The following is a 12,583-nucleotide window of genomic DNA, read 5'->3' on the forward strand; positions in this document are numbered from 1 at the left end:
TGTAGTATCCTAACTGGTCTCTCTGCTTCTCCCTTTTCTGCTGACAGTTTCTTCTCAACACAGGAGCCAGATCAGTGTTTAAAAAATATAAATCTTATTACTTTATTCTTCTGCTAAACGGTTATTCATCATGCTTAGAACAAAATCCAGGAGCTTTACTGTGGCCCACAAGGTCCTCCATGTCCAGCCTCTGCTCTCTCCCCAACCCCATAACCCTAATTTATGTCCCCCAGCTACACTGGCCTCCTTGCTGTTCCTCAACAGACCGAGCACAGTGCATGCTGAGGCCCTTAGAGGTTTCTGTTCCTTCTGCCTGGTATGCCTTGCCTCATTTCATTGAGGTCTCTGTTGAAATGTCCTGACCTCAGCCCTTCCTTGAGTGTTCTATTCCCTAATTCTGCTTTATTTGTCTTCACAGCACTTCTGACTGATATACTATTTTTTTTATTTATGATTTTTTAAATTGGAATATAATTGCTTTACAATGCTGTCTTAGTTTCTGCTGTAGAACAAAGTGAATCAGCTATATGTATACATATAAGGATGCAGTTCTAAATGCCTGTTTCTTAATGATTTTACTCATGTATGACCACAGTTACATGCATATCAAATATATACAACTGCTTCTGCATTAAGAAATACCACAAATATTTAAAAATTAGTAGGTACACCCAAAAAGTTAGTGTTCAGACCATCTTTCTTTTTCAATTCTTCCCGCTCTCTTACCTTGAGAGGTGGTACTTTCCGCACCTGGAACCTGTCCCCTCTACGGAGAAAGGGCTATGGGGAGACTTGAAATGGCTGCTGGTGCTGGCGATTCTCAGTGACACGTGGTCTTTTCTCCCAGCTTGTGGGGGCCTCTTCTTGGGTGACAGAAGATCTCCTCTTGAGGCTTTCTGGGCTGTGATCAGCCAAAGTTGATGGAGGCTCTTTCATAGTGGTCTCCTGTAGACCTGCTTCTACTATGGGCTTCACTACTGTTGTTTCTACCCCAGGGCTCTTGGGTTTGCTCAGGGATGTAACTAAAGCTTCTTGGCTTTCATTTTTGTTATAATTTGAAGTTGTAGTGAGATGACTCTCTTTCTCAGACTTCTGTTCAGCAGAGGCAACTGGCTTTTGCTCCAAGAGAGCCTCATCCTTTGGACACTTGATGGGAGGAACGCTGCTAAGCTCATTTGTATTGGTAGCTGAGGAAAGGAGGGGCTCTGGGGATTTGGAGTTTGGCTGCATCTCATCTTGGCTTTCATGCTCTTCTTTTCTGACTGGTGATGGCAGCTGTAGTACTTCTTTAGACACTAACTGGGGAATTACTGAGACTATACTGACAGGAGAGGCCTCTGAAGGAAGCATGGATTTTGGTTGCTCAGCTGGGGTTTTCTTTACTTTGGGATTGTTGGGTGAAGCTGTCAATTTCTTTGAATCTTCAAGGCTCAGGCCAGAACTCTGACCATAGTAGCTTTCAAAGAATTGTTCTTTCCAAGGCTCTACTTTTTTCTCCTTCTCAATCTCTTGTCGAACGCTCACCTGCATCTCAGGTGTAAACTCACCTTCTGAAAGTCTTTCCTTCCAGCCTTGGGCTGCTGAAGTGAAGAACTCATTATTAAGGGCTGAGCCATTTAACTTCATCAGACCATCTGGACCAACCTGTCGATCCACCTCTGGAAGTAGCAGAAGCAGTCGCTGTTGGCAATCTCCAGGAAGGACTGAAAAGGTGTGTTTGTGGATTAGTGCTTGTAGGTTTGTATTAACCAGAATAGAGTCTGGTGTCCCAACATCAATTTCAGCACATTTAGTCCTCTTCATCTGCCTTGTATGAAGCCTGTCAGACCTCTGGAATGACTTCTTTCCCAGGCCTGGCAAAGGATTTTCCACTTTAACTGAAGAAAAGCTCGAGTTTGAGTTCTGAGGGCTGCTTGACTGTCCGTCAGACTGCTTTCCTTCCCATATCGCAGGTTCGGCAGGTACAGAGTCACTGGCCGCTCTGACAGTCTTCAGAGAGAGGTGCTGGTTGGAGGAGATGGACATGCTTGGCCTGCACTGCTGCTGCTGCTGTTTTAGAGCCTGCTTTAGTGCCTTCTTGCTGTGCTCCTGTGACGGAGAAATGACTTTACCTGCTGGAATGCTGGGTGATGGGCAGCCTGACTGAGGAGAGGATGGTTGTGACAGTCTAGACGGTACTTTCCTTTTCCACCTGCTCTTTTTTCCCTCCTTGTTGCTGCCACCGTCACTGCCGCTACTGCTGTTCTCAGAGCTCTGGGAATCTGACTGACCATCACTGCTTTCTTCTGAACCTTCTGATAGCTCTTTCACCCCATCCGGCACCTCTTTCTTCAAAGTATACACTCCCGTTCTACCTGGAACCTTATAGAAGATGCGCTCTTCGCCTCGGGAGTTTGTGTGCAGCACTGCATTCAGGCATGCAGGAGGGGAAGTTCCACTTCATGCAGAATCAGTGGGAGCCCTGAGCTTGTGTTCACTTGTCACTCACTGACAGGATTTTGATATGAGTCTGATTTCTTTTAGTCCTTCTCTCTGGATAACTCGAAGAATTTCCATATGACTCATGGGTGTATTGGGATATTTTTCTAAGACCGTCTTGGCGGCCTCCGCCCACGTCCTGCCCTTCTTCCTACGGCCCTTTGCCCTCATGTCGGGTCTTGAACTGACTGGGAGGCTCCCGTGTCCGGGCTGCGGCCGCCCTCCCTGCCTGCTCTGCCCTGCGCTGTTTTTCCCGCGGTGCCGGGAAAGATGGGAGAAAGGGGAAGTCAGGCCGGAGGAGCACCCCAGCAGAGGAAGCGGCGGGGGTGGTGCGGGGTGGGGGGGCGGTCTATGGGGCAGCCGGTCCTCCTGCTGCCATTACCACTGCTACCGCCGCTGCCATATTGGGTCCTTACTGTACAGGCAGCCGCTACGGTCATGTCTGATATACTATTAAGGATGGATTTATTTCCTTATATTCTTTCCCACTAAAATATTCCAAGAAGCAGGGACTTAATTTACTGGAGTATGTTTTATGCCTAGAATAGTGTTTTACAGACAAAGATTTTTTCAGTCAATAAATTGAGATGCGCAGAATAGCACTTATCAAAGCAGGAAGCATTTCAGTCTTTTTTGTCTGTCTCTTTCTTCTCCCAAATTGAGTGACTTCTGGTGGTTTTGGAAATACCTGCTTAGACATCAGAGGGAAGTTGGTATTTGCAAATGAACACATGATATTTGTAGAATGAATACCTACCTCCCCAAATGGGCCAATATAGGAGTTGCTGCTGAGCAGCCACAAACAGCCCAGTGAGCTTGGGAAGGGCTCATGTGGCACAGCACAGAGAGGTAGATTTAGGTAAGGAGTACTATTCTACCAGTGCCATGGAGGAGAGGTAGTAAGCTCTAGCAGTTAGAAGCATGGAAGGCTAGGCAGCTTGGGCTAGTTCCTTAATCTCTCTCAACCTTAGTTTTCTCATCCATTAAAGGAGGCTTGTGACAAATCTCCTATGCAGAAGAATTACAAATAACATGTGGCTGTGTAAGGTGGCAGAGCATAACTCTCCATTTGGTAAGTGTGCAGTGCACAAAATGAGTTCTTTCGAAAGACTGCAGGATGAAAAGAAGGGGTAATAATACTTTTATGGTGGAGAAGTCTGACAAACAAGCATTAGCCAGGTGATAAAGATTCACGTCAACAAGTGATGTCACGCTGATAGTATATGCTTTTGATATGATATGATAAGAATGGTGTTTTACTTTTGTGGTCTTTCTCAAAAAAATCCATAACCCCAGTATAACCATGAGAAAAAGCTCAGGCAAATCCCAACTGAGGAACATTCTACACAATACCTGACCAGTATTCCTCAAAACTGTCAAGATCCTCAAAAATAAGGAAAGTCTAAAAACTACCACAGCCAAGAGGAGCCTAAGGAGGCATGGCATGATGACTAAAGCTGATGTGGCATCCTGGATACCCACCCAGGGCATTCCTTTCCTGGGACAGGAGAAAACAAAACAAAACAAACCATGAGACAAAAACTAAGAAAATGTGAATAAAGTATAGACTTTAGTTAATAATACTGTAACACTATTGGCTTATAAAATGTACCAAATGTGCCATATTGACAGTAAAATGTTAACAGCAAGGAAAATTCAGTGTGGGGTATATGGGAACTATCTCCACAATTTTTCTGTAAATCTAAAACTGTCTCACAATAATAATAATAAAAAGCTTATTAACAAAAAAGAGAAGGCTCACTGTGATGATTAAAGTAAAATAATGTATGGTAAGTTTTAAACCCTTAATACATATCGTAACTTTTAATTGGTTGCTCACTTAATTAAGTAGTTACATTTATCACAGTAGCACCCATTATGAAACAATGTTGTTCACAGTAGCAAAAAATGTTACTATTCAGTAGGAACGGTATGGCTAAGTAAGATAAGAAATATCACATAATCATGAAAACTGTGGCTGTAAACATTGTAGGACAACATGGAAAATGTTCATGATACAATGCTTAGTTTTAAGTGGATACAAACTTACATACATAATATGATGATGGCAGTTACAAAATAATTGGAAAGAAGCACATGAAAATGCTAACAGGGAATATGAAAGGTGGGTGTATTATAGGTGATTCCTCTAATTCTGTTTTCTTATTTTTCTATAATGTGGGTGTAGTATTTTAAACAGCAAAAATAAATTTAACACAATTCAAAGGTACATAAAAACAACAGTATTTAATCAAACAGGGTAGCAACTTTGCGCTTTAGTATATTCATCACAAAGTGACAAATTTTTCTTTTACATCAGGGATCTTTATCAGAGTGGTCTGTGGACTTGGATGAGAAAAAAAACCTCATCTTTATTTTCAGTTATTTCTAACAGAAATATAGCATTTCCTTCAATAACACATGTTTGCAACAAACAACAGTAGCATAGCAGACGCTATGACTCTGTTACCCATAGAAATCACAGATAGTTTCATATTTTATTTTGTGCATTTAGAAATATTATTCCAAGAAGGATCTACAGGCTTCACTATACGTACTGCCAAAGACAATCAAGGATCAAAAATTTTATGGACTTCTGATTGAAAAAAAGGCTGAAAGTAACACCATAAATAATGTGAAATTTCATGTTGTACCTATCTATGAATTTTTATATGTGTAACGAGAGAGCTTAGGAGACGTCCTTTACAGTCTGTGGTGGCACAGGTAATTAATATGAAGCTTATTCATAGGTAGAAAATCAATACTCTACTGATCAAAAACATCAAAAATGGGGGAGAGGGACGTTGATATGAATAAGCTATTTTCTATACTTTCCACATTTAAACCATAGTGGATACAGAGCTGTGATTTAGCATCAAGAGAAGAATTAATTCCCCAGGGAACATGGCAAAGCTATTTTACATGGAAATGTCACAAACCTGGGAGTAACTGCCTTCCAAACCTTCTATCTGTTCTGCTATGTATTTACAGGTTTTCTTCACTAAAAGCATATTATCTAAAGCCACTTGGAAAAGAATAACAAAATGTAACTTCCTGCTTTTTTTTTTTTTTTTTTTTTTTTTTTTGTGCGGGCCTCTCCCTGTTGTGGCCTCTCCTGTTGCGGAGCACAGGCTCCGGACACACAGGCTCAGCAGCCATGGCTCACGGGCCTAGCCACTCTGCGGCATGGGGGATCTTCCCGGACCGGGGCACGAACCGGTGTCCCCTGCATCGGCAGGCGGACTCTCAAAGACTGCGCCACCAGGGAAGCCCAACTTCCTGTTTTTTGAATGGGTTTTTGCCTGATCTCAGTTGGGAAGTGTGCTTATCACAAATAACCAGATGATGATGATGATGATGATGACAACTAAAACTTATTGTGTCAGGCACTGGACTAATCACTTTATATGTATTAATTCTCATTAATTCTTGTAAGGTAGGAATTAGTCTCTTGGAAAGTTTGATAATATCATACAATGTTTCTGTCTATATTCACTATACTTGCATTAGATCTCAAGGATTTACTTACTAATCATTGCAAGTTTGTACCCTTAAACAACATCTGTTCTGAGTAGCTTAGTAAATAGAGGATCAGTCATTTTAAATGTGACGGTCCAGGGTTCAAGTCATTAAGGCATTAACTTCAGCTCTGTGTTGGTGGTACAGTGGTGAGCATAGCTGTCTTCCACTTTATATCCAGATGCTGAACATAGTAGTCTACGCAAAAGTTCTCATTTTTCTAGTAAATGCCTTCATCCCGTTCTTAAAAATGAGGAAACATTTTCAGAGAGCATTTTTTAATATACTTAATTTCATCCCCAAAGATCTAGGGAACTTGATTTGGTCACCAAGTCTTTCAGTGTGGTGAATATTTCATATTTTTATGTCTCAATCTGGTGGCCAGGTGACCTGAAAAATACTTCATACAGAACAGATGCTATTTGAGATCAAGCTGTAGTTGACTTTTAGTGTACTTTCTGCCCTCTCCATTCTGAGCTCCACAAAACCACACTGGTTGTCTTTACTGTAAACTGATGTAAATAGCTTCAGTTGGGTTCTCATGGCTGCTATCCATCCATCCATCCATCCATCCATCCATCCATCCATCCATCTCAGGCACTGTCCAATGTGCTGAGGTCACAAGCATGAAAGATAAAATCCCTCTCTTTAAGGAAGTCAGTGGGACACAGACAAATAAGCGGGCAATCCTAAGTGTGTGGAGGTGGCGATGAGAAAGGAAAAACCCTGACTCAGACCAAGGAGACTGCGAGGAGAAGACTTTGTGGCAGAAGTAATGTTTTTTTTGGGGGGGGGTGGGAGTTGTGTGGGTTTTTTTGCGGTACGCGGGCCTCTCACCGCTGCGGCCTCTCCCGTTGCGGAGCACAGGCTCCGGACGCGCAGGCTCAGCGGCCATGGCTCACGGGCCCAGCCTCTCCGCGGCATGTGGGATCTTCCCGGACCGGGGCACGAACCCGCGTCCCCTGCATCGGCAGGCGGACTCTCAACCACTGCGCCACCAGGGAAGCCCAGAAGTAATGTTTGAACTGAGTTTTGAAGGATAAATAGGGCTTGACTTTGGCAAAGAGCACCCTCCTCCTCCTACGTCACCTGGATAGTGTTAAAGCACCAGAAACTCACCGTGTTCAAAATAATAGTTATCATCATCCCTCTTCATGACCCCTCTCCACCTCCCCATATTTATAGTCCCTTCAAATGAAGGAACTGGGGCTGCCTTTAACAACCTCATCCTCCAAATTCAATCATCTGTAAAGCACTGTGCAGTCAGCATTCTTTCTCATATTACTCTTAGCCTTTCAGTCACTTTTCAAGTCCATCTTAGATTTGTAATCTTAACTCCTGCGATTTTCCAGTTGATGTGGAATTGCTTGGTAAATGGTAAAACATCATGCAAATGTTAGTGGTTTTTAGTCTAAATCACACTAATTCTCTTGGTGATCTGATCTACTTCCATGGTTTTAAATACCACCTATACACTGATAAATTCAAATTTATATTTCTAGCTGTGACCTTTCTCTTGAGATTCAGACTAAAATTCCCACTGTCTACTCAATATCTCCACTTGGAAATCTAAAAGGCATTTCAAATGTATGAGCTTCAAAACTAACTCTCCATTTCTAACACTCCTCCCTTTGCCCAACTTGCTCCTTTCATAGTCTGCCCCATCTCAGTTGATGACAACTCCTTGAATTCCTCCTTGGTATCTTTTAACCACATCCATCTATTCCATTAGCAAATCCTGTTAACTCTACCTTCAAAAGCCATCTGGAATCTACATCTCCACTGCTCTCACACCAGTGTAAACCACTTGGTGCTGCCTTCCTATCTCTTTCTGCTTTGCTATCTCTTTCTGCTTTGCTATAGTCTATTCTCCACACTGTAGCCTGGTGATGTTTTATAGAAGTAAGTCAAATTGTGTCACCACTCTGCTAAAAACAAAACAAAACCCTCTGTAGCTTCCCTTTTCACGCAGAATAAAATCCAGATCCTTAGCTGGACTCATGCTATCTTTCTGACATATTCTATCACTCTCCACTCTAGCTTCTTCTGCTCCAGCCAGGATGCTCCTGCCTTTGCCCTTGCTGTTCCCTCTGCTTGAGAAACTATTTTCTCAGATAGTTATGTGAGTTGCTCCTTCCTTTTATTCACGTTTTTATTCAGATGCCACTTCCTTAGAGAGGTCTTCCCCAGCCTCCCCATAAAACAGCAGCACATCATTCACTTAACCACCTTAACCCTAATTTATTTTTCATTATATTTTTTCATACTGCAAATATCTTTTGAATGTGCTAGGTACTGTCCTAGGTGCTGAGAGTATAACACTAAACAAAATAGGCAAAAATCCCTTTCTTTCATGGAGCTTACTTTCCAGTGTGGAGAGAGTCAATAAACAAATTAAATAGCATGCCAGATGAAAATAGGTTGTATGGTGAAAATCAAAGCAGGGAATGTGTTGGGGCAGAGTGGTGGTTACTGCTTAATAAGAAAGTCTTCGCTGAGAGAGGGCTCTTTGAATAGAGGTCTGAAGGAGGTGAGGGAAGAGAGCCTCTTGAATGTGTTGAAAATGAGTGTTCTGGATAAAGAGAATGGCAAATGCAAAGCCCTGAAGCAAGATCTTGCTTGATGAGTTCCAGGAGAACATCAGTAAGGAGAACAAGGTAGCTTGAAAAGGGCAGCCCTTCTCACTACTTCCATTATATTATAGATCTGTTTCTTTTTTCTATTGCTTATCTCTCTCCTTCAGAATGTTGGCTCCATTAGTGCATGATCCAACATTTTGTTTTTAACTGCTTTATCCCAAGAGTCCAAGACTGAACCTTGCTCATAGTACAGATTCATTATATATTTATTGAATGAACTGTCATGCACTATAGACAAAACCGGCTATTCACAATCCTTTAACATGCTCCATGCTTTTTAGCTTTTCTTGTCTTGTTTATGTCCTCCATCTCTGCTTTTTAAAAGACTATCCTTTAAGACACAACTCCAATGATACTGCTTTAATGAAACCCTGCCTGGTCGGCCATTTTGCCTTTTTCTGATGATTCTTTGTATTGTCATCACTGTTGAACAGAAAGCTCCATGGGACAGTGAGCATGACTTTGAGTCTCCAGGGTAGAGCACCGTGTGTAGCCTGGTGGCTAATCATATGTGCAAGGTGCTCAGTAAACAGTGAGATAAATGAGTATTTGTTGAAGGAAGTGAGCTACTTCATGATTTACCTTATCCAGTCAAAACTGCTATTATGCCCTATGGTAGTTTACAAAGTAACTCAAGATCCCTAGATGTTGGTCAGCATCACAGAATTTGAAACTCCTTTTCTGAATAGCAGAGTAACTATAAGCGCCAACCTCCTTTACAGGGAGGAATCATGGCAAAGGGAATCCTTCTAAATGGTGTCCCCTTTGCATTATCCATGGCACTGTATACATGGGAGAGTGACCGGATCCTTTTCTTTGCCATTCAGTCCATGGTTTCCTCCCCCACCCCCTCTATTTTTAAGCATTCCAGATTGGTAATGCCGTTATTTCAAAACTAAGAGAATCGTGAGCTTTAGGCTAAAACACTGCTTTAAATCTGTAATACATTGCTGATTGTTTACAAATAAATGTAATATAAAGAAAGAACCAATATTTGTTGGTATCAAAAAACAATACGGCTTAACTTTTGCTTACCACCCATCACCTTAAATGACCTGGCTTTTCAGACGACTGACAATTCAGGCAGAAAAATCACATTTTGGACAACCTGAATCAGAAAGTGTGAAAATACCTACTGCAAATGGACTGATGTGGTAACAAAGAGAAGACCGTGTATATCTGTTGAACAAAGAGGAAGTGGAAACAAAAAAATTCACAATTTGTATGGAAACACAAATGACCCCAAATAGCCAAAGCAATCTTGAGAAAGAAAAATGGAGCTGGAGGAATCAGGCTCCCTGACTTCAGACTATACTACAAAGTTACAGTAATCAAGACAGTATGGTACTGGCACAAAAACAGAAATATAGATCAATGGAACAGGACAGAAAGCCCAGAGATAACCGCATGCCCTTATGGTCACCTTATCTTTGATAAAGGAGGCAAGAATATAACAACGCAGAAAAGACAGCCTCTTCAATCAGTGGTGCTGGGAAAACTGGACAGCTACATGTAAAAGAATGAAATTAGAACACTCCCTAACACCATATACAAAAATAAACTCAAAATGGATTAAAGACCTAAATGTACGGCCAGACACTATAAAACTCTCAGAGGAACACATAGGCAGAACACTCTACGACATAAATCACAGCAAGATACTTTTTGACCCACCTCCTAGAGAAATGGAAATAAAAACAAAAAGAAACAAATGGGACCTAATGAAACTTAAAAGCTTTTGCACAGCAAAGGAAACCATAAACAAAATGAAAAGACAACCCTCAGAATGGGAGAAAGTATTTGAAAATGAAGCAACTGACAAAGGATTACTCTCCAAAATATACAAGCAGCTCATGCAGCTCAATATCAAAAAAAACAAACAACTCAATCCAAAAATGGGCAGAAGACCTAAATAGACATTTCTCCAAAGAAGATATACAGGTTGCCAACAAATACATGAAAGGGTGCTCAACATCACTAATCATTAGGGAAATGCAAATCAGACTACAAATTACAAATATAAATATCAAAACTACAATGAGGTATCACCTCAAACTGGTCAGAATGGCCATCATCAAAAAATCTACAAACACTAAATGCTGGAGAGGGTGTGGAGAAAAGGGAACCCTCTTGCACTGGTGGTGGGAATGTAAGTTGATACAGCCACTATGGAGAACAGTATGGAGGTTCCTTAAAAAACTAAAAACAGAACTACCATACGACCCAGCAATCCCACTACTGGGCATACACCCTGAGAAAGCCATAATTCAAAAAGAGTCATGTACCCCAATGTTCATTGCAGCTCTATTTACAATAGCCAGGACATGGAAGCAACCTAAGTGTCCATCGACAGATGAATGGATAAAGAAGATGTGGCACATATATACAATGGAATATTACTCAGCCATAAAAAGAAACGAAATTCAGTTATTTGTAGTGAGGTGGATGGCCCCAGAGACTGTCATACAGAGTGAAATCAGTCAGAAAGAGAAAAACAAATACCGTATGCTAACACATATATGTGGAATCTAAAAAAAAAAAGGTTCTGAAGAACCTAGGGGCAGGACAGGAATAAAGATGCAGATGTAGAGAGTGGACTTGAGGACACGGGGAGGGGGAAGGTAAGCTGGGACAAAGTGAGAGAGTGCCATGGACATATACACACTACCAAATGTAAAATAGATAGCTAGTGGGAAGCAGCTGCAGAACACAGGGAGATCAGCTCGGGGCTTTGTGTCCACCTAGAGGGGTGGGATAGGGAGGATGGGAGGGAGATGCAAGAGGGAGGAGATATGGGCATGTATGTATATGTACAGCTGATTCACTTTGTTATACAGCAGAAACTAACACACTATTGTAAAGCAATTATACTGCAATAAAGTTGTTAAAAAAAAAAAGAGGAAGTGGATGTGCTAATATAGTTCCACTTTACTGCTACCAAAGACTTGAAAGGCTTCTCCTTAGTTAATGGAAAGGCCAATTAGCAGGCCTCTCTAAGGGCAAGCAAACCCAAGTCAGATTTTCTTTTATTTCCTCATCCAAACCCTTCTCTCCCTCTAATCATCAGTAATGTTAATGATGAACTCAAGCAAAGTATTTCTCATGGTAGAATATGGGTTCCATTGTCTACTTTTCCTACTGGGTGGCATTTAAAATAACAGCACTTTGATAAGCTCATTGTTTCTCCAATTTAAATCCATTTTAACTTGGCTACTGCTTCACTAGTTGACACTGGTTTCTTGTCCACATTCCAACTATGGGCATAGAATAAAGTGCTATCTACAGTGTTCTTGCCTTTGAAACTGTCATCAAGTCATTTAAATAAAAGACATACTGCCAAATATTAATGAAGCTTATTAGAAAAATGCTATGATGCAGAAGATCCCTAGGATATAAAATTATGGTTTTATGCACTAATTTCGGTACCAAATGACTGTATTTTTTTTTTTTTTTTTTTTTTTTTTTTTTTTTAAATGAAATGCTCAATGACACTCTAAATATTGGAAGTTCTGAGAAAGTGGGATGAGTGAGCTATCCATTTGCCACTTAGACACATGTTCACAGTGGCCTTTTCTATTGGTTATTAAGGCCAGTTCTATCTTGAATCAACAGTTCAGTTCAAGCTCCTGAAAGTTATTGGTGTGGTTTGTTTGTTTGTTTGTTTTCAAACTCACATTTTTATTTAATAGACTCTGAAATATCACACTATAGCTTTGAGTGAAATAGTACAGGAATCGTAATGATTTACGTTTTACAAAATTACATTACGGCAGCAGCTTCATGGAAGTTGTTTCATAAAATTAAAGAGTGGGGCTTGAATAAATAAGAAAAACCCACCTGGAAAACAAACAACGACCCAGACTACAGTCGTCCGCCGTGACTATCCGAGAATTGTGCTTTCTGAGTTTCAAAGAGCTAGCTACTCTATTAACGTCAAGGCTTGCAAA

The 12,583-nt window shown here is 41.1% G+C and overlaps 2 protein-coding genes across 2 annotated transcripts in view; both read right to left on the reverse strand.

Moving 5' to 3' along the window:
* MAGI2 (membrane associated guanylate kinase, WW and PDZ domain containing 2) overlaps positions 1-12,583 on the reverse strand; it is a 353,905-nt gene that overhangs the window by 283,579 nt on the left and 57,743 nt on the right. The window lies entirely within an intron of this gene.
* LOC103076783 (putative Polycomb group protein ASXL2) lies at positions 652-2,649 on the reverse strand. The gene is given in 2 exon segments (XM_082930871.1): positions 652-2,437; positions 2,489-2,649. Coding segments are annotated over 2 exon segments (1,947 nt in total).

This window comes from Lipotes vexillifer, unplaced genomic scaffold, assembly GCF_000442215.2.
Source record: "Lipotes vexillifer unplaced genomic scaffold, Lipotes_vexillifer_v1.1 scaffold712, whole genome shotgun sequence".
Classification (NCBI taxonomy): Eukaryota; Metazoa; Chordata; class Mammalia; order Artiodactyla; family Lipotidae; genus Lipotes; species Lipotes vexillifer.